The 25714-nt window shown below is 45.8% G+C and overlaps 1 protein-coding gene across 1 annotated transcript in view; it reads left to right on the plus strand.

Moving 5' to 3' along the window:
• cdh24a (cadherin 24, type 2a) overlaps positions 1 to 25714 on the plus strand; it is a 72257-nt gene that overhangs the window by 37419 nt on the left and 9124 nt on the right. Inside the window, 6 exon segments of the mRNA XM_076990129.1 lie at positions 176 to 343; positions 16643 to 16824; positions 21582 to 21838; positions 22334 to 22470; positions 24921 to 25042; positions 25524 to 25641. Of these exon segments, the coding sequence (XP_076846244.1) occupies positions 176 to 343; positions 16643 to 16824; positions 21582 to 21838; positions 22334 to 22470; positions 24921 to 25042; positions 25524 to 25641 (984 nt within the window).

The raw sequence follows: 25714 nt of genomic DNA on the forward strand, positions 1-25714 counted from the left end.
ACAAGAGATAAGATACAAGAAAAGACACAGTTCTGTGGGTATGTACTTACTCTGTCTCTCTGTCTGTCTCTCTCTCTCTCTGTCTGTCTCTCTCTCTCTCTGTCTGTCTCTCTCTCTCTGTCTGTCTCTCTCTCTCTGTCTGTCTGTCTCTCTGTTTGTCTCTCTCGCGGTGCAGGTATTTTGCGTACTGCAGTGTCAGATATGGACAGGGAAGTCCAGTCGGAGTATGTGGTGGTGCTACAGGCCAGGGACATGGGTGGCCACCAGGGGGGGCTAACAGGCACCACCTCCATCAACGTGCACCTGAGCGACGTCAATGACAACCCACCCCGCTTCACCAGCAGTGAGTATGTGAGGGGACAGGTTGTGTGAGTGTGTGTGAGGGGCAGGTGTGTGAGTGTGTGTGAGGGGCAGGTGTGTGAGTGTGTGTGAGGGGCAGGTGTGTGAGTGTGTGAGGGGCAGGTGTGTGAGTGTGTGTGAGGGGCAGGTGTGTGAGTGTGTGTGAGGGGCAGGTGTGTGAGTGTGTGTGAGGGGCAGGTGTGTGAGTGTGTGTGAGGGGGCAGATGTGTGAGTGTGTGTGAGAGGCAGGTGTGTGAGTGTGTGTGAGGAGCCAGGTGTGTGAGTGTTTGTGAAGGGTAGATGTGTGAGTGTGTGTGAGGGGCAGGTGTGTGAGTGTGTGTTATTGTAAACACACATCATCATATAGCTGATACACCATTTTGGGGTCAGGATGCTGCAAACACACACGGACACACACACACCAGGGCCGGCGCCACGGGGGGGCGAACCCTAACCCTAACCCTAACCCTAACCCTAACCCTAACCCTTTGCCCCCTCAATGTAAAAAATAAGACCCATTTATTTTACAGCAATCGCTACATGGTGCTCAACAATCGTTACACGCATCCCCCCCCCCCCGCTCAACAACTTACGTTCACCACCCCGAAATTTTCTGACGCCCCCTCACTGTATATGTGCTGGCGGCGGCCCTGACACACACACACACACACACACACACACACACACACGCGCACTCCATACAAACACACAAGCACACACAAAAACCACAAATATTCACATGCCTGTACACCCCCACACATATACTGATATACTGTTTAAGCATACACACCATCCATAGACAGTCCTGATTACTCTCCAACACACACACACACACACACACACTCCTCCTCTGTTCCATTTTGTCGTGTATTAGTATATTTTTAGTACAGTTTTTAATGTCATTCATCTTGTTTGTATTGGTGTGTGTGTGTGTGTGTGTGTCTGTGTTTGTGTGTCACATGATGTAACCCTTTGAAACAAACGTATTCACCCTCCCTCTGTTCTTGGGTGTGTGTGTGTGTGTGTGTGTGTGTGTGTGTGTGTGTGTGCGGTGTGTGTGTGTGTGTGTGTGTGTGTGTGTGTGCGGTGTGTGTGGCTAGTCACAGCTCTTTCATGCTGCTTGTTGAGTTGAGCCGTACATACCCCGACCTCTGACCTCTACACCTGCTATTACACACCCAGCGTTGCATGGCTGCCCTCTGAACGCTGTGTGAAGTGGATGTCACGCTATGCTGAACCGTGTCCCTAAAGAGGTCACTTGTGCATCAGTAGACACGACCGCTCGGCCTGCTGGGATGTCGGGGCGACAGGGCCGTAGTCATACGCCTCCCCGTCGTGGACGTGGGCGGAGTTCCTCAGCATTGCGGCCCTGGTGTTTGGCAGGGTCATTATTAATTGAAGAATATTCTATTTGAAGACGAATAATAGATGTAATCGTGCGGTTCATTATTAATTGTATTCTTAGTTTCATGCCATAAGTAGACATAAAGGTTGAAATTCTTCTATTCTCTAACACATTATTCATTCACACAACAGTGTGTGTGTGTGTGTGTGTATGTCTGTGTGTGTGTGTGTGTGTGTGCGTGTGTGTGTGCGCATGTGAGTGTGTGCATGTGTGTGTGTGTGTGTGTACGTGTGTGTGTGTGTGTGTGTGTATGTGTGTGTGTGTGTGTGTGTGTGTGTGTGTGTGTGTGTGTGTGTGCGTGCGTACGTGTGCGTGTGCATGTGTGTGTGTGTGCTCACACATCTCTGTGGAACAATCTGGTGTATGAAACACAAACCATCGGTGACAAAATAATTATGTGAACACGATTTGAACTTATGGAGGTTATGTGTTCTGGGTTATCTTTCCCAAGAAGTAAACATAGCATTTGCAGTAGCCTAGTGGCAGTAGTAACATTAGCTGTAGTAGCTGTAATGGCAGCAGTAACATTAGCTGTAGTAGCTGTAATGGCAGCAGTAGCATTAGCTGTAGTAGCAATAGTAGCATTAGCTGAGTAGCAGTAGTAGCATTAGCTGTAGTAGCAGTAGTAGCGTTAGCTGTAATATCAGTAGTATTAGCTGTAGTAGCAGTAATAACATTAGCTGTAGTAGCAGGAGTAGCATTAGCTGTAGTAGCAATAGTAGCATTAGCTGAGTAGCAGTAGCAACATTAGCTGTAGTAGCGGTAGTAACATTAGATGTTGTAGCAGGAGTAGCATTAGCTGTAGTAGCGGTAGTAGCGTTAGCTGTAGTAGCAGTAGTAACATAAGCTGTATAAGCAGTAGTAGCATTAGCTGTAGTAGCAGTAGTAGCGTTAGCTGTAATAGCAGTAATAACATTAGCTGAAGTGGCAGTAGTAACATTAACAGTAGTGGCAGTAATAACATTAGCTGTAGTGGCAATAGTAACATTAACTGTAGTAACAGTAATACCATTAGCTGTAGTGGCAGTAGTAACATTAGCTGTAGTGGCAATAGTAACATTAGCTGTAGTGGCAGTAGTAACATTAGCTGTAGTGGCAATAGTAACATTAGCTGTAGTGGCAGTAGTAACATTAGCTGTAGTGGCAATAGTAACATTAGCTGTAGTGGCAGTAGTAACATTAGCTGTAGTGGCAATAGTAACATTAGCTGTAGTGGCAGTAGTAACATTAGCTGTAGTGGCAGTAGTAACATTAGCTGTAGTGGCAATAGTAACATTAGCTGTAGTGGCAGTAGTAACATTAGCTGTAGTGGCAGTAGTAACATTAGCTGTAGTGGCAATAGTAACATTAGCTGTAGTAGCAGTAGTACCATTAGCTGTAGTGGCAATAGTAACATTAGCAGTAGTAACATTAGCTATAGTGGCAGTAGTGGCAATAGTAACATTAGCTGTAGTGGCAGTAGTAACATTAGCTGTAGTGGCAATAGTCACATTAGCTGTAGTGGCAGTAATAACATTAGCTGTAGTGGCAATAGTAACATTAACTAGTAGCAGTAATAACATTAGCTGTATTAGCAGTAGTAACATTAGCTAAAGTGGCAGTAGTAACATTAACAGTAGTGGCGGTAATAACATTAGCTGTAGTAGCAGTAGTAACATTAGCTGTAGTGGCAGTAATAACATTAGCTGTAGTGGCAATAGTAACATTAACTGTAGTAGCAGTAATACCATTAGCTGTAGTGGCAGTAGTAACATTAGCTGTAGTGGCAATAGTCACATTAGCTGTAGTGGCAGTAGTAACATTATTAGCTGTAGTGGCAATAGTAACATTAACTGTAGTAGCAGTAATAACATTAGCTGTAGTGGCAGTAGTAACATTAGCTGTAGTGGCAGTAGTAACATTAGCTGTAGTGGCAGTAGTAACATTAGCTGTAGTGGCAATAGTAACATTAGCTGTAGTGGCAGTAATAACATTAGCTGTAGTGGCAATAGTAACATTAACTAGTAGCAGTAATAACATTAGCTGTAGTGGCAGTAGTAACATTAGCTGTAGTGGCAATAGTAACATTAGCTGTAGTGGCAATAGTAACATTAGCTGTAGTGGCAGTAGTAACATTAACTGTAGTGGCAGTAATAACATTAGCTGTAGTGGCAATAGTAACATTAGCTGTAGTAGCAGTAGTAACATTAGCAGTAGTAACATTAGCTATAGTGGCAGTAGTGGCAATAGTAACATTAGTTGTAGTGGCAGCAGTAACATTAGCTGTAGTAGCAGTAGTAACATTAGCAGTAGTGGCAGTAGTAACATTAGCTATAGTGGCAGTAGTAACATTAGCAGTAGTAACATTAGCTATAGTGGCAGTAGTGGCAATAGTAACATTAGTTGTAGTGGCAGCAGTAGCTTTATCAGCAGGGTCACATAAGTGTTGATTCTCTTCTCTCCCCACTAGAGTCATAAATCTCTGAAGGTCTGCTGACCTGTATAACTGTGCTTCACCCACACTCAACCATTCAGGGCCAGCAACGTACTAAAAGCTTGTCAGGTTTGTGTGGATGTGTGTGTGTAGCGAGAGAAAGAGTGTGAAAATAAGGGAGACCACAGTAAAGGCTAAGATATACCTGCTGTTAACTACGCGTTCACGTACGCATCATGGCTGCTTCGCATATCCTGCGTCGGTTTGGCGCGTAGGTCTTGCACGTTCTCCAAAAGTTAACGCGACGCGTACGCGAGGTGCAATACACACAAAACCGCTAGGGGCAGTGTAGCCGCTAACCAGCATCAAAATGGACACAACGATATCCAACGACACAAACTTGCCATTTTCACAACGTCTTTGATTTAACGGCCTTACATACCACCTACGGAGGTATCGCTGTCGTCGTTTATTCTGCCGTGACCGTAAAATTACCCAAAGGCTAATCTCCTCGAGTGTCGCCATGTTTGCACACACAGGGTTTGGGTGTGTGTAAGGTTTGAGTGTATGTAGGGTTTGGTTGTGTGTAGAGTTTGGGTGTGCATAGGGTTTGGGTGTATATAGGGTTGGGTTGTGTGTAGGGTTTTGGTGTATGTAGGGTTTGGGTGTGTGTAGGTTTGGGTGTGTGTAGGGTTTGGTTGTATGTAGGGTTTTTAGTGTATGTAGGGTTTGGGTGTATGTAGGGTTTGGGTGTGTGTAGGGTTTGAGTATATGTAGGGTTTGGGTGTGTGTAGGGTTTGGGTGTGTGTAGGTTTGGGTGTGTGTAGGGTTTGGGTGTGTGTAGGTTTGGGTGTGTGTAGGGTTTGAGTGTATGTAGGGTTTGAGTGTATGTAGGGTTTGGGTGTGTGTAGGTTTGGGTGTGTGTAGGGTTTGGGTGTGTGTAGGGATTGGGTGTATGTAGGGTTTGAGTGTATGTAGGGTTTGGGTGTGTGTAGGTTTGGGTGTGTGTAGGGTTTGGGTGTGTGTAGGTTTGGGTGTGTGTAGGGTTTGAGTGTATGTAGGTTTGGGTGTGTATAGGTTTGCGAGTATGTAGGGTTTGGGTGTGTGTAGGTTTGGGTGTGTGTAGGGTTTGAGTGTATGTAGGTTTGGGTGTGTATAGGTTTGCGAGTATGTAGGGTTTGGGTGTGTGTAGGGTTTGGGTGTGTGTAGGTTTGGGTATGTGTAGGTTTGGGTGTGTGTAGGGTTTGAGAGTATGTAGGGTTTGGGTGTATGTAGGGTTTGGGTGTGTGTAGGTTTGGGTATGTGTAGGTTTGGGTGTGTGTAGGGATTTGGTGTGTGTAGGGTTTGGGTGTGTGTAGGGATTGGGTGTATGTAGGGTTTGAGTGTATGTAGGGTTTGGGTGTGTGTAGGTTTGGGTGTGTGTAGAGTTTGGGTGTGTGTAGGTTTGGTTGTGTGTAGAGTTTGGGTGTGCATAGGGTTTGGGTGTATATAGGGTTGGGTTGTGTGTAGGGTTTTGGTGTATGTAGGGTTTGGGTGTGTGTAGGTTTGGGTGTGTGTAGGGTTTGGTTGTATGTAGGGTTTTTAGTGTATGTAGGGTTTGGGTGTATGTAGGGTTTGGGTGTGTGTAGGGTTTGAGTATATGTAGGGTTTGGGTGTGTGTAGGGTTTGGGTGTGTGTAGGTTTGGGTGTGTGTAGGGTTTGGGTGTGTGTAGGTTTGGGTGTGTGTAGGGTTTGAGTGTATGTAGGGTTTGAGTGTATGTAGGGTTTGGGTGTGTGTAGGTTTGGGTGTGTGTAGGGTTTGGGTGTGTGTAGGGATTGGGTGTATGTAGGGTTTGAGTGTATGTAGGGTTTGGGTGTGTGTAGGTTTGGGTGTGTGTAGGGTTTGGGTGTGTGTAGGTTTGGGTGTGTGTAGGGTTTGAGTGTATGTAGGTTTGGGTGTGTATAGGTTTGCGAGTATGTAGGGTTTGGGTGTGTGTAGGTTTGGGTGTGTGTAGGGTTTGAGTGTATGTAGGTTTGGGTGTGTATAGGTTTGCGAGTATGTAGGGTTTGGGTGTGTGTAGGGTTTGGGTGTGTGTAGGTTTGGGTATGTGTAGGTTTGGGTGTGTGTAGGGTTTGAGAGTATGTAGGGTTTGGGTGTATGTAGGGTTTGGGTGTGTGTAGGTTTGGGTATGTGTAGGTTTGGGTGTGTGTAGGGATTTGGTGTGTGTAGGGTTTGGGTGTGTGTAGGGATTGGGTGTATGTAGGGTTTGAGTGTATGTAGGGTTTGGGTGTGTGTAGGTTTGGGTGTGTGTAGAGTTTGGGTGTGTGTAGGTTTGGGTGTGTGTAGGGTTTGAGTGTATGTAGGTTTGGGTGTGTATAGGTTTGCGAGTATGTAGGGTTTGGGTGTGTGTAGGTTTGGGTGTGTGTAGGGTTTGAGTGTATGTAGGTTTGGGTGTGTATAGGTTTGCGAGTATGTAGGGTTTGGGTGTGTGTAGGGTTTGGGTGTGTGTAGGTTTGGGTATGTGTAGGTTTGGGTGTGTGTAGGGTTTGAGAGTATGTAGGGTTTGGGTGTATGTAGGGTTTGGGTGTGTGTAGGGTTTGGGTGTGTGTAGGTTTGGGTATGTGTAGGTTTGGGTGTGTGTAGGGATTTGGTGTGTGTAGGGTTTGGGTGTGTGTAGGGATTGGGTGTATGTAGGGTTTGAGTGTATGTAGGGTTTGGGTGTGTGTAGGTTTGGGTGTGTGTAGGGTTTGGGTGTGTGTAGGTTTGGGTGTGTGTAGGGTTTGAGTGTATGTAGGTTTGGGTGTGTATAGGTTTGCGAGTATGTAGGGTTTGGGTGTGTGTAGGTTTGGGTGTGTGTAGGGTTTGAGTGTATGTAGGTTTGGGTGTGTATAGGTTTGCGAGTATGTAGGGTTTGGGTGTGTGTAGGGTTTGGGTGTGTGTAGGTTTGGGTATGTGTAGGTTTGGGTGTGTGTAGGGTTTGAGAGTATGTAGGGTTTGGGTGTATGTAGGGTTTGGGTGTGTGTAGGGTTTGGGTGTGTGTAGGTTTGGGTATGTGTAGGTTTGGGTGTGTGTAGGGATTTGGTGTGTGTAGGGTTTGGGTGTGTGTAGGGATTGGGTGTATGTAGGGTTTGAGTGTATGTAGGGTTTGGGTGTGTGTAGGTTTGGGTGTGTGTAGAGTTTGGGTGTGTGTAGGTTTGGGTGTGTGTAGGGTTTGAGTGTATGTAGGTTTGGGTGTGTATAGGTTTGCGAGTATGTAGGGTTTGGGTGTGTGTAGGTTTGGGTGTGTGTAGGGTTTGAGTGTATGTAGGTTTGGGTGTGTATAGGTTTGCGAGTATGTAGGGTTTGGGTGTGTGTAGGTTTGGGTATGTGTAGGTTTGGGTGTGTGTAGGGTTTGAGAGTATGTAGGGTTTGGGTGTATGTAGGGTTTGGGTGTGTGTAGGGTTTGGGTGTGTGTAGGTTTGGGTATGTGTAGGTTTGGGTGTGTGTAGGGATTTGGTGTGTGTAGGGTTGGGTGTGTGTAGGGATTGGGTGTATGTAGGGTTTGAGTGTATGTAGGGTTTGGGTGTGTGTAGGTTTGGGTGTGTGTAGGGTTTGGGTGTGTGTAGGTTTGAGTGTGTGTAGGGTTTGAGTGTATGTAGGTTTGGGTGTGTATAGGTTTGCGAGTATGTAGGGTTTGGGTGTGTGTAGGTTTGGGTGTGTGTAGGGTTTGAGTGTATGTAGGTTTGGGTGTGTATAGGTTTGCGAGTATGTAGGGTTTGGGTGTGTGTAGGGTTTGGGTGTGTGTAGGTTTGGGTATGTGTAGGTTTGGGTGTGTGTAGGGTTTGAGAGTATGTAGGGTTTGGGTGTATGTAGGGTTTGGGTGTGTGTAGGGTTTGGGTGTGTGTAGGTTTGGGTATGTGTAGGTTTGGGTGTGTGTAGGGATTTGGTGTGTGTAGGGTTTGGGTGTGTGTAGGGATTGGGTGTATGTAGAGTTTGGGTGTGTGTAGGTTTGGGTGTGTGTGTAGGGTTTGAGAGTATGTAGGGTTTGGGTGTGTGTAGGGTTTGGGTGTATGTAGGGTTTGGATATATGTAGGTTTGGGTGTGTGTAGGGTTTGGGTGTATGTAGGGTTTGGGTGTGTGTAGGGTTTGGGTGTATGTAGGTTTGGGTGTATGTAGGTTTGGGTGTGTGTAGGTTTGGGTGTGTGTAGGGTTTGGGTGTGTGTAGGGTTTGGGTGTATGTAGGGTTTGGGTATATGTAGGGTTTGGGTGTATGTAGATCATGGGTCACCAACGTGGTGCCCGTGGGCACCATGTCACCCGCGGGCCTGTTCTAAAAATATCTCACAGTTTGGATGTATGTAGGTTTGGGTGTGTGTAGGGTTTGGGTGTATGTAGGGTTTGGGTGTGTGTAGGGTTTGGGTGTGTGTAGGTTTGGGTGTGTGTAGGGTTTGGGTGTGTGTAGGTTTGGGTGTGTGTAGGGTTTGAGTGTATGTAAGGTTTGAGTGTATGTAGGGTTTGGGTGTGTGTAGGTTTGGGTGTGTGTAGGGTTTGGGTGTGTGTAGGGATTGGGTGTATGTAGGGTTTGAGTGTATGTAGGGTTTGGGTGTGTGTAGGTTTGGGTGTGTGTAGGGTTTGGGTGTGTGTAGGTTTGGGTGTGTGTAGGGTTTGAGTGTATGTAGGTTTGGGTGTGTATAGGTTTGCGAGTATGTAGGGTTTGGGTGTGTGTAGGGTTTGGGTGTGTGTAGGTTTGGATATGTGTAGGTTTGGGTGTGTGTAGGGTTTGAGAGTATGTAGGGTTTGGGTGTATGTAGGGTTTGGGTGTGTGTAGGGTTTGGGTGTGTGTAGGTTTGGGTGTGTGTAGGGTTTGGGTGTGTGTAGGGATTGGGTGTATGTAGGGTTTGAGTGTATGTAGGGTTTGGGTGTGTGTAGGTTTGGGTGTGTGTAGGGTTTGGGTGTGTGTAGGTTTGGGTGTGTGTAGGGTTTGAGTGTATGTAGGTTTGGGTGTGTATAGGTTTGCGAGTATGTAGGGTTTGGGTGTGTGTAGGTTTGGGTGTGTGTGTAGGGTTTGAGTGTATGTAGGTTTGGGTGTGTATAGGTTTGCGAGTATGTAGGGTTTGGGTGTGTGTAGGGTTTGGGTGTGTGTAGGTTTGGGTATGTGTAGGTTTGGGTGTGTGTAGGGTTTGAGAGTATGTAGGGTTTGGGTGTATGTAGGGTTTGGGTGTGTGTAGGGTTTGGGTGTGTGTAGGTTTGGGTATGTGTAGGTTTGGGTGTGTGTAGGGATTTGGTGTGTGTAGGGTTTGGGTGTGTGTAGGGATTGGGTGTATGTAGGGTTTGAGTGTATGTAGGGTTTGGGTGTGTGTAGGTTTGGGTGTGTGTAGAGTTTGGGTGTGTGTAGGTTTGGGTGTGTGTAGGGTTTGAGTGTATGTAGGTTTGGGTGTGTATAGGTTTGCGAGTATGTAGGGTTTGGGTGTGTGTAGGTTTGGGTGTGTGTAGGGTTTGAGTGTATGTAGGTTTGGGTGTGTATAGGTTTGCGAGTATGTAGGGTTTGGGTGTGTGTAGGGTTTGGGTGTGTGTAGGTTTGGGTATGTGTAGGTTTGGGTGTGTGTAGGGTTTGAGAGTATGTAGGGTTTGGGTGTATGTAGGGTTTGGGTGTGTGTAGGGTTTGGGTGTGTGTAGGGTTTGGGTGTGTGTAGGTTTGGGTATGTGTAGGTTTGGGTGTGTGTAGGGTTTGAGAGTATGTAGGGTTTGGGTGTGTGTAGGTTTGGGTGTGTGTAGGGTTTGGGTGTGTGTAGGGATTGGGTGTATGTAGGGTTTGAGTGTATGTAGGGTTTGGGTGTGTGTAGGTTTGGGTGTGTGTAGGGTTTGGGTGTGTGTAGGTTTGGGTGTGTGTAGGGTTTGAGTGTATGTAGGTTTGGGTGTGTATAGGTTTGCGAGTATGTAGGGTTTGGGTGTGTGTAGGGTTTGGGTGTGTGTAGGTTTGGATATGTGTAGGTTTGGGTGTGTGTAGGGTTTGAGAGTATGTAGGGTTTGGGTGTATGTAGGGTTTGGGTGTGTGTAGGGTTTGGGTGTGTGTAGGTTTGGGTGTGTGTAGGGTTTGGGTGTGTGTAGGGATTGGGTGTATGTAGGGTTTGAGTGTATGTAGGGTTTGGGTGTGTGTAGGTTTGGGTGTGTGTAGGGTTTGGGTGTGTGTAGGTTTGGGTGTGTGTAGGGTTTGAGTGTATGTAGGTTTGGGTGTGTATAGGTTTGCGAGTATGTAGGGTTTGGGTGTGTGTAGGTTTGGGTGTGTGTGTAGGGTTTGAGTGTATGTAGGTTTGGGTGTGTATAGGTTTGCGAGTATGTAGGGTTTGGGTGTGTGTAGGGTTTGGGTGTGTGTAGGTTTGGGTATGTGTAGGTTTGGGTGTGTGTAGGGTTTGAGAGTATGTAGGGTTTGGGTGTATGTAGGGTTTGGGTGTGTGTAGGGTTTGGGTGTGTGTAGGTTTGGGTATGTGTAGGTTTGGGTGTGTGTAGGGATTTGGTGTGTGTAGGGTTTGGGTGTGTGTAGGGATTGGGTGTATGTAGGGTTTGAGTGTATGTAGGGTTTGGGTGTGTGTAGGTTTGGGTGTGTGTAGAGTTTGGGTGTGTGTAGGTTTGGGTGTGTGTAGGGTTTGAGTGTATGTAGGTTTGGGTGTGTATAGGTTTGCGAGTATGTAGGGTTTGGGTGTGTGTAGGTTTGGGTGTGTGTAGGGTTTGAGTGTATGTAGGTTTGGGTGTGTATAGGTTTGCGAGTATGTAGGGTTTGGGTGTGTGTAGGGTTTGGGTGTGTGTAGGTTTGGGTATGTGTAGGTTTGGGTGTGTGTAGGGTTTGAGAGTATGTAGGGTTTGGGTGTATGTAGGGTTTGGGTGTGTGTAGGGTTTGGGTGTGTGTAGGTTTGGGTATGTGTAGGTTTGGGTGTGTGTAGGGATTTGGTGTGTGTAGGGTTTGGGTGTGTGTAGGGATTGGGTGTATGTAGGGTTTGAGTGTATGTAGGGTTTGGGTGTGTGTAGGTTTGGGTGTGTGTAGGGTTTGGGTGTGTGTAGGTTTGGGTGTGTGTAGGGTTTGAGTGTATGTAGGTTTGGGTGTGTATAGGTTTGCGAGTATGTAGGGTTTGGGTGTGTGTAGGTTTGGGTGTGTGTAGGGTTTGAGTGTATGTAGGTTTGGGTGTGTATAGGTTTGCGAGTATGTAGGGTTTGGGTGTGTGTAGGGTTTGGGTGTGTGTAGGTTTGGGTATGTGTAGGTTTGGGTGTGTGTAGGGTTTGAGAGTATGTAGGGTTTGGGTGTATGTAGGGTTTGGGTGTGTGTAGGGTTTGGGTGTGTGTAGGTTTGGGTATGTGTAGGTTTGGGTGTGTGTAGGGATTTGGTGTGTGTAGGGTTTGGGTGTGTGTAGGGATTGGGTGTATGTAGGGTTTGGGTGTGTGTAGGTTTGGGTGTGTGTGTAGGGTTTGAGAGTATGTAGGGTTTGGGTGTGTGTAGGGTTTGGGTGTATGTAGGGTTTGGGTGTATGTAGGGTTTGGGTGTATGTAGGTTTGGGTGTGTGTAGGGTTTGGGTGTATGTAGGGTTTGGGTGTGTGTAGGGTTTGGGTGTATGTAGGTTTGGGTGTATGTAGGTTTGGGTGTGTGTAGGTTTGGGTGTGTGTAGGGTTTGGGTGTGTGTAGGGTTTGGGTGTATGTAGGGTTTGGGTATATGTAGGGTTTGGGTGTATGTAGATCATGGGTCACCAACGTGGTGCCCGTGGGCACCATGTCACCCGCGGGCCTGTTCTAAAAATATCTCACAGTTTGGATGTATGTAGGTTTGGGTGTGTGTAGGGTTTGGGTGTATGTAGGGTTTGGGTGTGTGTAGGGTTTGGGTGTGTGTAGGTTTGGGTGTGTGTAGGGTTTGGGTGTGTGTAGGTTTGGGTGTGTGTAGGGTTTGAGTGTATGTAAGGTTTGAGTGTATGTAGGGTTTGGGTGTGTGTAGGTTTGGGTGTGTGTAGGGTTTGGGTGTGTGTAGGGATTGGGTGTATGTAGGGTTTGAGTGTATGTAGGGTTTGGGTGTGTGTAGGTTTGGGTGTGTGTAGGGTTTGGGTGTGTGTAGGTTTGGGTGTGTGTAGGGTTTGAGTGTATGTAGGTTTGGGTGTGTATAGGTTTGCGAGTATGTAGGGTTTGGGTGTGTGTAGGGTTTGGGTGTGTGTAGGTTTGGATATGTGTAGGTTTGGGTGTGTGTAGGGTTTGAGAGTATGTAGGGTTTGGGTGTATGTAGGGTTTGGGTGTGTGTAGGGTTTAGGTGTGTGTAGGTTTGGGTATGTGTAGGTTTGGGTGTGTGTAGGGATTTGGTGTGTGTAGGGTTTGGGTGTGTGTAGGGATTGGGTGTATGTAGGGTTTGAGTGTATGTAGGGTTTGGGTGTGTGTAGGTTTGGGTGTGTGTGTAGGGTTTGAGAGTATGTAGGGTTTGGGTGTGTGTAGGGTTTGGGTGTATGTAGGGTTTGGGTGTATGTAGGGTTTGGATGTATGTAGGTTTGGGTGTGTGTAGGGTTTGGGTGTATGTAGGGTTTGGGTGTGTGTAGGGTTTGGGTGTATGTAGGTTTGGGTGTGTGTAGGTTTGGGTGTGTGTAGGGTTTGGGTGTATGTAGGGTTTGGGTATATGTAGGGTTTGGGTGTATGTAGATCATGGGTCACCAACGTGGTGCCCGTGGGCACCATGTCGCCCGCGGGCCTGTTCTAAAAATATCTCACTATAGTGCCACGCACCAATGAGCTGCATCGTTTTTTTTTTTTTGCTACTATTATAGATTGTCCGCGGATGCTAGCGGTCTTCCCGCTTAGCAATCGACACTCGCTTAGCAACCACCCACCCCCCCCACCCCCCTCCGCTCAACAACTTTTGTTCGATTGATGCGTATCAATCTGGTAGCCCTCCGCAATAATTGGTATCCAAGAAGTAGCTCCCAGTTTCAAAAAGATTGGTGACCCCTGATGTAGGGTTTGTGTGTATGTAGGGATTGGGGGTGTGTAGGGTTTGTGTGTATGTAGGGTTTGGGTGTGTGTAGGGTTTGTGTGTATGTAAGGTTTGCAATGTAAATCTGAAAAACCTCAGCAGCTGATAGGGGTAAACTTCACATTCAGTTACACAGCTCATTTAAACACACCATGTAATCTCTCTCTCTCTCTCTCTCTCTTTCTCTCTCACACACACTCTCCCTCTCTCTCTCAGTCTCTCTCTCTCTCTCTCTCTCTCTCCCTCCCTCTCTCCTGCATATCAAAAGGCACTTTGAAGTGCTCTAATTTCAGTCGGCCGCTAATAACAGGGACACCCAGCTTCCTCATCAGCTGACAGCACACGGGATGTGAGGAGGAGGAGGAGGAAGAGGCGGTGGAGGGGAAGAGGGATATGAGGAGAGGGCGAGGGAGGAGAGGAGAGGAAGGAGAGGAGAGAGGGAGGAGAGGGAGGATCACCGACCGCAACAACTTTAATCACGGACAGGATTTAACTGCAGTGTAAAGAATGTCCTGTTCTGTCTTAACGACAGCGAGATCAGAGACCCCCGTTAAACGCACCGTTATTGCACATCCCAGCTCTGGTTATTATGACTAAAATTACAGTGTTCCCACTGACAGCTGCATGCCAAGAGTACCACACTGTTACTACGGGAAAAACACAACCATTCACACAACCATGTCTAGGACGTATCCTAGCAAACACAACCATGTCTAGGGCGTATCCTAGCAAACACAACCATGTTTAGGGCGTATCCTAGCAAACACAACCATGTCTATGGCGTATCCTAGCAAACACAACCATGTTTAGGTCGTATCCTAGCAAACACAACCATGTCTAGGGCGTATCCTAGCAAACACAACCATGTTTAGGGCGTATCCTAGCAAACACAACCATGTCTAGGGCATTTCCTAGCAAACACAACCATGTTTAGGGCGTATCCTAGCAAACACAACCATGTCTATGGCGTATCCTAGCAAACACAACCATGTTTAGGTCGTATCCTAACAAACACAACCATGTCTAGGGCGTATCCTAGCAAACACAACCATGTTTAGGGCGTATCCTAGCAAACACAACCATGTTTAGGGCGTATCCTAGCAAACACAACCATGTCTAGGGCGTATCCTAGCAAACACAACCATGTCTAGGGCATTTCCTAGCAAACACAACTATGTCTAGTTTGTATCCTAGCAAACACAACCATGTCTAGGACGTATCCTAGCAAACACAACCATGTCTATGGCGTATCCTAGCAAACACAACCATGTTTAGGGCGTATCCTAGCAAACACAACCATGTCTAGGGCGTATCCTAGCAAACACAACCATGTCTAGGGCATTTCCTAGCAAACACAACTATGTCTAGTTTGTATCCTAGCAAACACAACCATGTCTAGGACGTATCCTAGCAAACACAACCATGTCTATGGCGTATCCTAGCAAACACAACCATGTTTAGGTCGTATCCTAGCAAACACAACCATGTCTATGGCGTATCCTAGCAAACACAACCATGTTTAGGTCGTATCCTAGCAAACACAACCATGTCTAGGGCGTATCCTAGCAAACACAACCATGTCTAGGTCGTATCCTAGCAAACACAACCATGTCTATGTCGTATCCTAGCAAACACAACCATGTCTAGGTCGTATCCTAGCAAACACAACCATGTCTAGGTCATATCCTAGCAAATACAACCATGTTTAGGGCATATCCTAGCAAACACAACCATGTCTAGGGCGTATCCTAGCAAACACAACCATGTCTAGGGCATATCCTAGTGCCTCACTGGAGTGTAATCACAGTGCTGAATGTACACCTCCTTGATGATGACAGAGAACTATGGTAACTATTACTATAGCAATAAACAGGACTGTGTTTTGAGTAGATTGCTGGTCCTCTATTACCTGTCTATATTTAAATTACAAAGATTTTTGCTTTATAAGTCAAAACTTTCTGCAAAATATAAACACTTCAAGATGTACTTCAATTCATGTCCCAATTCCACTCTCCCTCCCTCCCTCACTCACTCATTCCTCTCCCTCATTCTCTCTCTCATTCTCTCCCTCCCTCAGTCTTATTCTCTTGCTTTCTCCCTCCCTCCCTCACTTGTGTTCCACTAGTTACGCACATTTCACACTCATCATGTCAATCAAAACTCACACTATTGTGTGTTCTCAGTTCTGCGTGAAATCTCATGGAACGGTGAACCGTATATTCTCAGATGTTGGAGGGGGAGCGCTTGTTAGGTTAAGAACAGGGGGCAGAGGAGTGGTAACCTCCACACGAACCACATCCGAACCATGGCTGAGAGAGAGAGAGAGAGAGAGAGAGAGAGAGAAAGAGACAGAGAGATGGAGGAAGGGGAAGGGGAGATAGAGGGCTGGGAAGATGGGAAGATAGAGGGAGGGGGAGTGGAGAGAGAGAGAGAGAGGAGATGGGGAGGAGAACAGTGGGGGAGATAGAAGGAGGGGAGAGCAGAGAGAGAGAGAGAGAGAGAGAGAGAGAGAGAGAGAGAGAGAGGCTTAAGGGCGATAACCTCCAGACGAACCGCATCTGAACTGTGTCTGTCTCAACCCCTCGTCTTGCTGTCTTTGTCTCTAATGTGCTGCACTCTTGTTTCCTTTGTGAAGACGTGATTTAATCCCTGGCTGAAGACCGTTTAGGGGCTCGAAGTTCTTTGATCTCTTTTTCTCTCTGATTGTGTGCTCGCTCTCTCTCTCTCCCTCTCTCTCTTCCTTTCTCTCTCCCTCTCTATCTGTTCAGTTCAAAGGACTTTATTGACATTGCTGTGTTAAATTATGAAAGCATAAGCTTAACGATTAATTAGTGTAGTAACAGTCATTGATTAGTGTTGTAACAGTCATTGATTAGTGTAGTAACAGAGCCATTGATTAGTGTGGTAACAGCCATTGATTTATAGAAAAAAACACCAGACATTCATTTGAACATTAGAGAGAACAATTAAAACAGTATTAATTTTATCACAGGACACACACAGTACCAAAGTGGTGTACAGTAGGTGGGTCATGTCTGAGCATGTGAAGAAGTCACTCACTCACTCTTCTACTCCCTCATGCACTCTTCACTATGTCAGTCTAACATCAGCGCTCTCACTTTATAACCACCTCCCCACCTCTCTCTCTCTCTCATCTATCTCCCTAACTCTCTCTCTCACCTATCTCCCCATCTCTCTTTCTCTCTCTCTCATCTCTCTCCTCACCTCTCTCTCTCTCTCTCTCCTCTCTCTCTCTTGTCTCCAAATCTCTCTCTCATCTCTCTCTCCCATCCTCTCTCCCTCATCTCTCTCTCTCCACCTCTTTCTCTCATCTCTCTATCTCCCTACCTCTGTCTCTCTCTGTCTGTCCCTTTCAGACTCAGATAGCCTTATTGGCATGAATGATGATTTACTGCCAAACACCCCCCCTACATCTCTCTCCTCCTCTCATTCCCTTTCTCTTTATATCTATCTCCTCTAGTTTCCTCTCTCCCCTCCCCTCTCCTCTGATCTCTCTCTCTCTCTCCTGCTAGGTGCGTGGTCCTTCTCCGTGTCAGAGCTGGCTCTCCCCGGTGTGGAGGTGGGAAGAGTATCAGCCACAGATGCAGACGTGGGGGAAAATGCTCGCCTGGACTTCACCATCGCAGAGGGAGAAGGGGGGGACACGTTCAACATCACCGGACTAAACCAAGAGGGCGTGATCATACTGAACAAGGTCAAATCACTTAGACATTTCTGTGTGTGTATACACAGATTGGGATTTGGAGTAACCGTGTGTGTGTGTGTGTGTGTGTGTGTGTGTGTGTGTGCGTTCGTGCGTGCGTGCACGTGTGTGTGTGTGTGTGTGTGTGTGTGTGTGTGTGTGTGTGTGTGTGTGTGTGTGTTTGCATTCTAACAAAGGTACGACTGCCCTTTGGTATTGACTCCAGTCAGCCCTGTCAGTGTAAAATGAGATGTTATGTGAATGTTGTCTACTCCATCCCAGAAAGGGGGAGAGAGAGAGAGAGAGAGAGAGAGATGAAAAAGATTAGATATAGATTAATGCATTTAATGCAAATGCCCTTACAAATGTTACATTAGCAGCAGGCCCGTATGGACCATGTGTTTGGCACTGGGGTTTTCAGCCTGTAGGCAGCGTCACTGTTCTAAAACATGAGCTCTTCCTCAGATGGAGACGTGGCATCCACGTCACAGAGCCGTACGGGGCCATAATTCAGATGGAGACGTGACATCCACGTCACAGAGCCGTACGGGGCCATAATTCAGATGGAGACGTGACATCCACGTCACAGAGCCGTACGGGGCCATAATTCAGATGGAGACGTGACATCCACGTCACAGAGCCGTACGGGGCCATAATTCAGATGGAGACGTGACATCCACGTCACAGAGCCGTACGGGGCCATAATTCAGATGGAGACGTGACATCCACGTCACAGAGCCGTACGGGGCCATAATTCAGGCGGAACTAATTGAAAAATGGGGGAGATTCTGCTTTTCAGCTGCACGCAAATAAGCAAATCAGAAAATGAATAGCAAGCTATTTTCTGCCCTGATAAGTGCTTATAGACAGCTGCAGCTGTGTGCGTGTGAGTGAGTGAGAGTGTGTGTGTGTGTGTGTGTGTATGAGTGTGTGTATTAGTGTGTGTGTCAAACACTTCAGGAGAAGCACTTCAGTGGGAAGTATTCAGTAGGCAATAGAACAATTTGTAAAGAAGAGTGTGAAGTGTGAAGAGTGTGAAGAGCAGATGTGTCCTCAGATTAAGAGAATCCCAGATTAAAAGAATCTCAGATTAAGATAATCTCAGATTAAGAGAATCCCAGATTAAAATAATCTCAGATTAAGAGAATCTCAGATTAAGAGAATCCCAGATTAAGAGAATCTCAGATTAAGAGAATTTCAGATTAAGAGAATTTCAGATTAAGAGAATCTCTAAGGTGAGGAGAGAGAGACCATAAAGAAATGTGCTATAAAATGCATAAAGCATAAAGAGAGGGGAGAACACAAGAGCGCACATGAAAGCATGGGGAGTAGAGAGAGTGAGAGAGAGAGTGAGAGAGAGAGAGAGAGAGAGAAAAGGGAGTCAGTCCTGCTGTGAATTACACCAACTATACTGCAACCACCATTATAACAATAACAATACCATCATTATAACCATACCAATACCACCATTATAACAATACAAATACCACCATTATAACAATACCAATGCCACCATTATATCATTATCAATACCACGATTATAACAATACCAATGCCACCATTATATCATTATCAATACCACGATTATAACAATACCAATGCCACCATTATATCATTATCAATTCCACGATTATAACAATACCAATGCCACCATTATATCATTATCAATACCACGATTATAACAATACCAATGCCACCATTATATCATTATCAATACCACGATTATAACAATACCAATGCCACCATTATATCATTATCAATACCACGATTATAACAATACCAATGCCATCAATATGACATGCCTGTATAGGCATTAAAACATACAAATACCACCACTATAATACAATACCTATGCCACCATTATAATACAGTTCTTATAGCATCATTATAAAATTAAACCAATATCACCATAGTGACAAAATACCAGTATCACCTAAGTCCTAAATGCCATGATAACCATATTGCAATACTATCATATCAACAAATTAACAATTCTGCCAGTCCTTCCAACAACACAGTGTCAGGTTTATGTCCCTATCTGGGTGGGTTTCAGAGTGTCCCCCATGTCCATGTGGGTTTAGTCCAGTGATGTCAGTAACGTGTTAACGCGTTACTCTAATCGTACCACTTTTTTCAGTAACGAGTAATATAACGAGTTACTATTTCCAGTCCAGTAATCAGATTAAAGTTACTTATCCAAGTAACTGTGCGTTACTATTTTAATTTTACTTAGTAAAAATATAGATTTTTTCCTTTATTCTTGGCTTAGTTATACTTTCGTGTCTGACCGTAGCGCTCGACTCCGCACAATGCACGCAAAACTGTGAGAGTGCAAGCGCATTCTGTGCAGTGTTGTCCGTAATGATATGTGGTAGTGTAAATTCCCCTCAAAAACAGGGGAAGGAACATTTACCTGACCAATTTTAATGTTGCATTGTGTTCCAGGTTTGAAAAGTGCTGGAATTTTGGCTAATGTAGCCTACTTAAAAATGCTTTAAATTGTAATGATATTTCGTTTCATTTACGGCATTTGGCAGACGCCCTTATCCAGAGCGACTTACATTTTTATCTCTTTTTTTTTTTTTTTTTTACACAAGTGAGCAATTGAGGGTTAAGTGTTAAGTTGCTCAGGGGCACCTCAGTCATGGCCTCAGGTCTGGGGATCGAACCGCGACCCTCCAGTTCCCTAACCACCAGGCCACGACTGCCCGATTTGTTGTTTCACAACAAATAGCTGTCTGACTGAATAGTTCGCTTGTATTACGTTTACAAATATATTTACAAATAATACCACGCAGCAACACAAATGTAATGTCAGGAGATTACATTGTTACTGTTAAAAATGCACTTCCAATAAAGTGAGTATTGTAAAATCTCATTTTGCTGCAGAATGTAACTACTAAAGTAACTTGTAATCTAATGTAGTTACCTTTAAAATCAAGTAATATGTAACGTAACTAAGTAACTTTTTGAAGGAGTAATCAGTAATCAGTAATCGTATTACTTTTTCAAGGTAACTAAGACATCACTGGTTTAGTCTGGTGTTTCTGAGTTTCCCCTGTGTTCATGTGGGTTTAGTCTGGGGTTTTCTGAGTGTCCTGTGTCCATGTGGATGTAGTCTGGGGTTTCTGAGTTTCCCCCATGTCCATGTGGGTTTAGTCTGGGATTTTTGAGTTTCCCCTGTGTCCCTGTGGGTTTAGTCTGGGGTTTCTGAGTGCCCCCTGTGTCCCTGTGGGTTTAGTCTGGGGTTTCTGAGTTTCCCCTGTGTCCCTGTGGGTTTAGTCTGGGGTTTCTGAGTGCCCCCTGTGTCCCTGTGGGTTTAGTCTGGGGTTTCTGAGTGCCCCCTGTGTCCCTGTGGGTTTAGTCTGGGGTTTCTGAGTTTCATGTATGCCTGCATGCCCAGTGATGGATGACACTCTGTCCTGGCTGTTAGACTCTCTGCAGTTTCTGCACCTGATTAAGTCTCCCAGGGGGCTCGGTTTTCTGGTTGAGAGGACACTGGGTATGATTGGCTGCCGCTGGTCACCGGTGTGTGATTGGATGTCTGTCCTTGGGTTCTGAGAAAGGCCTTATATAAGTGTAACTTCATAAATTCGTTCAATATAAATAGTTCTATTTGGTTCCATTTGGAGCTGATGTTACACTGCACCAAACCCAGTACTGACATCAGATTATGCTAATACCAGTACTGACATTACTCTAATACCAGTACTGACATTGGACTGCACCAATGTCAGTACTGTACTGACATCACACTCTACCAATACCAGTACTGACATCACTCTATCTAGCAGTTCTCTTTTGCTGTTTAAGCTGTCCTTGCTGCAGTCTATTGCAGTCAGCGCTGATGATCATGCTGATAATCACAATTAGTGCTAACGTTCATACTGATAATCAGTCAGTCCTGATAATCACAGTGCTGATGATCATACTGATAATCACTGTCAGTACTGATAATCACAGTCAGTGCTGATGATCATACTGATAATCACTGTCAGTAGCCTACTGATAATCACAGTCAGTCCTGATAATCACAGTGCTGATGATCATACTGATAATCACTGTCAGTACTGATAATCACAGTCAGTGCTGATGATCATACTGATAATCACTGTCAGTAGCCTACTGATAATCACAGTCAGTGCTGATAATCACCGTGTTGATGATCACAGTCAGTGTTGATGATCATATTGATAATCACAGTCAGTGTTGATAATCACAGTCAGTGCTGATGATCATACTGATAATCACAGTCAGTACTGATAATCACAGTCAGTGTTGATAATCACAATCAATGCTGATGATCATATTGATAATCACAGTGTTGATGATCATACTGATAATCACATTCAGTACTGATAATATTCACAATCAATGGTGATGGTCATACTGATAATCACAGTCTGTGCTGATGATCACAGTCAGTGCTGATGATCATACTGATAATCACATTCAGTACTGATAATCACAGTCAGTGCTGATAATCACAGTCAGTGCTGATAATCAGTCAGTGCTGATGATCACAGTCAGTGTTGACAATTGCAATCAATGTTGATGATCATACTGATAATCACAGTCAGTGCTGATAATCACAGTCAGTGCTGATGATTTCAGTCAGTGCTGATAATCACAGTCAGTGCTGATAATCATGCTGATCATGCTGCCAACAGCCGTCTGCGTTAGTCCATTATCAGTCCTGGTCCATTGAACTGATTGAGTTAAACTACTGGGCTCCACCCACACGTGTGTGTGCTCTCCTGCTCCCCCAGGTGGTGGACTACGAGAGGCGCAGCTTGTACACTCTGTCTGTGGAAGTGCAGAACCCGATCGTGGACGGGCGCTTCATGCGTCGTGGGCCGTTTAAGGACCGGGCGGTGGTACGCATCACCGTGCTGAACGCAGACGAGCCCCCTCGCTTCTCGCGATCACGCTACCGACTCGACGTGGCGGAGAACTGCCCCCCCGCCTGTGCTGTGGGCCGCATCACCGCCGTGGACCCTGACACTGGCCTCAGCAGCAACATAAAGTAGGCAGATCTCACACACACACTCTCACACACACACACACAGACAAACACACACACACACACACACACACACACACACACATACATTTAACAAACGCTGTTATCCAGAGTGACTTACAATGTGCTATGCACATCCTCATGCACACGCTCTCTCTCTCTCTCTCTCTCTCTCTCTCTCTCTCTCTCTCTCTCTCTCTCTCACACACACACACACACACACACACACACACACACACACACATAGCACTTACATAATAAACCATATGGGTTGGTTATGTCAATTACACGCATACACATGCACACAGTGTGCGATTATGTGGTGACATAACCCGGCTGGATTCTTCTGGTTCTTGTTCTCCGTGTGCTGTCCAGTCCTAATGATGCTCTGAACACCTGTCTCCTTTCATCTGTGTCCCCTTTCATCTCCTGCTCTGTCGCTTTGTCCCTCCTCTGCTCTCTCTCTCATCCCTCCTTATCTCTCCCTCTTTCATTTAGGTACTCAATTGACCCAGAGTCAGACCCCGAGGCATTGTTCCGCATCGCCCCTGACAACGGTCTCATCACCACGGCAATGGAGTTGGACCGGGAGCATGAGAGGTGGCATAACATCACTGTCATCGCCACCCAGAGAGGTATCAAACCACCAGCCACTTAGAGGGCTAATATGTTAATGACATGCAAATGGGATCCACAGAGGTATCGCACCACCAGCCTCTTAAAGAACCAGTGCACTAATATAGCCAGGGCATTATCACACCACCACCCTCTTTTAGGGCCAGTACACTAACATAATCTGGACGATATGAGACCACACCAAGCTGGTGGCCTGAACAGACCACAGCAACCTCCCTGAACTGGAACCAGTTACCATCATGGTAGATGTTCAAGAAAGGCTTTCAAGTATGAAGAACTGGACATCTCCAGGCCCTGGAACAGCTTCATGCCTATTAGAATCATCTGAACTTGTGAATCCATCTCCAGGAGTGGCTGTGGAGACAGGCCGTCAGCCACCTTCTCTACATGGCTGACATTGAGACATGGACTAAACCATGTGACCAGGATATACAGCAACAACATCGAAATGTCATTCGGACTGGATAACTGTGGGTGGGTAGGGGGGAACACGATGGTAAGAGCAGCGAGAAGTATCTTGGAACCCCACGAGCAAACGGGAATCACGAAGAGGTTACGAGGAATGGAGCTACAGTCAGATACCTCCAGAGACTGAGACAGGTCCTGAGAAGAAGTTCTGGGCTGTCGACACCTACACTCTACCAGTCATCAGATATCCTACTGACATGGTATCTGCCAAATAGAGAAGACAGAAGCCACTGACATCAAGACATGGAAAGTTCTCACAATGCACAGAGGGTTTCATCCCAAATGCAGCACTCTGAGTGAGCATCAGAGCCACTGTCCAGGATGAAACAACCAAGATCCAGGAGATCACCAGGACGATGGCCCCAGTGATGATGTGCTTGGTGAGAACCTCACACAGCAGAGGTCTGAGGAGGAGGGGAACTGCAAATGGAACACAATAGCCATCACAGCCAAACAATCATGTTTTCTAACATCAAATTTATCCTCAAAACCTCTATCACTCACTCACATGCAGCGTGCAGTGCAGCGACCCCTACGGTCTCAACGTGACAGAAAATGATGCACCAGTCATTTAGATTATAAGAGATCATTATGAACTTTATGATTTAGTACATGTCATTTGATTAGACAATAATGAAGTAGTGTGTTTCAGTGTAATCATGTACTTGTGTTTAGTTCATATTATGCATGTGTGCTATACTGTGACCCAGGTCAGGGAGAGTGCTGAGGGTAAGAGCACTCTGTTAACTGGTAGTCACTAGGCTACTATACTCATTTAGCTTTCTCTGTGTTGAACTGATACATCAGTTGTTTCCGCTAACTCTAGGGAAGTCCATATTAGGAGATACACACATGTGAGCCAAAACAACCTGCTGTTTATTGTAATGTGTATTGTGCTAATAGGGTTACTATTGAAAGAGCAGTAAGAGCAGCCTTTGCATCAGACAAAAAAGCACTGAGTCAAAGCACCGAGTCGGAGCACTGAGTCAAAACACTGAGTCAAAGCTCTGAGTCAGAGCACTGAGTCAGAGCACTGAGTCAAAGCACTGAGTCAGAGCACTGAGTCAAAGCACTGAGTCAGAGCACTGAGTCAGAGCACTGAGTCAAAGCACTGAGTCAGAGCACTGAGTCAGAGCACTGAGTCAAAGCACTGAGTCAGAGCACTGAGTCAGAGCACTGAGTCAGAGCACTGAGTCAGAGCACTGAGTCAAAGCACTGAGTCAGAGCACTGAGTCAGAGCACTGAGTCAGAGCACTGAGTCAAAGTACTGAGTCAGAGCACTAAGTCAGAGCACTGAGTCAAAGCACTGAGTCAGAGCACTGAGTCAGAGCACTGAGTCAAAGCACTGAGTCAGTGATGAGTCACTGTGAGAGCATTATGTTTGATTTGTACCAGCTCATTTGTGGAAATCTGGGAGTAGAAAACTACAAAACTTAAAAATCTCAGATAATTTAAAGTTTAATGCAGACAGATAATCAGATCTGATACATGTTTTCCAAACACTCTGTACAGTGCGCTGCTGAGTAAACATCAAAGAGCCTCATTCAACTGTTCACATATTTACTGACTCGGGCGTTTCAGCAAAACAACCATATGTTGGCAGCACATCTAAAACCAGCATTCTGAATTCTTCCTTCAGCCCTAAACAACACTGATATCTAAAATATGAGAAGTCTGAGAACATTTGAATGACATATAAATAAATAACTCAAATGTATTCATGCAGAATACCTCAGTGCCTGTTTTGGGTAATAAAAGTCTTGGGTCATTACGGCACTGCACAGAACAGGGCTGGACATCTCGGCTGAAGGGAGTCCAGCGTGTGCGGACCGCCAGAAACAGCAGCCAGTGCTGATGGGTCCCTGCAGCTCCAGAATTGCCCGTCTGTGCACGACAGACTATCAGCAGTCTAATCTCTGCTGCTCTATTCCAGAAGTGAAGCCGTCTGTCTATCTGATTGCCTATTTTCTCCGGTTCTTAGATAGTCCCAACCAGGTTACCAGGGTAGCGGTTGCCATAGAGACGCTGGACCTGAATGACAACGCGCCTGAGCTGGACAGGCAGTACAGCACGGCCGTGTGTGACTCCAGCGCTCCTGGACAGGTCTGACCTTTCCCACGACCTTTCACCTCTAGAAAAGGACAGTAATCCTGCATGAAATTACCAAAATGGGGGGAAAAAACAGTTGAGCAAATATAGAGAATACAATAAAATATATAGAGGGAACTCTAAAATATTGAGGGCAACCTTCAAATGTGAGTTTACTTAATGGAAGTTTATTTAACGACAGGTGTGTCTCAGCTGTTTAATCTAATGAGAGCTGCTTCAGGATTCTCATTTTGAGAGATTGAGAGACCTGCAACACGAGCGGGAGGGAAAAGCTTAAATGAAACAAAAATCACATTCCAGATTCAAATGATTCATTTCAGTCTCAGGTGTGAACAGACCTGCAGAGGGGCTCGTTTAGGGAGACACAATCCTGCTTTAACTGGGGTTTGTTGGGGACCCTTGCCATGTAGGCCCTGCTACATTACAGTGTGTGTGTGTGTGTGTGTGTGTGTGTGTGTGTGTGTGTGTGTGTCAGGTGATCCAGGTGATCCGTGCGGTGGACCGAGACCAAACCAGTCCCGGCTCCTCCACCCTGTTCAGCCTTCCTGGAGACGGTGGTCTCCCCCTTAACCTCACCCTGCAGGAGAGAGGAGGTGAGTTCCACCTCCGTCTCTCACCCAGCCTTCCTCTCTTTCTGTGCTATTCTATCCATCCCTTCTCTTTCTC

This window comes from Brachyhypopomus gauderio, unplaced genomic scaffold (genome assembly GCF_052324685.1).
Source record: "Brachyhypopomus gauderio isolate BG-103 unplaced genomic scaffold, BGAUD_0.2 sc73, whole genome shotgun sequence".
Taxonomy (NCBI): Eukaryota; Metazoa; Chordata; class Actinopteri; order Gymnotiformes; family Hypopomidae; genus Brachyhypopomus; species Brachyhypopomus gauderio.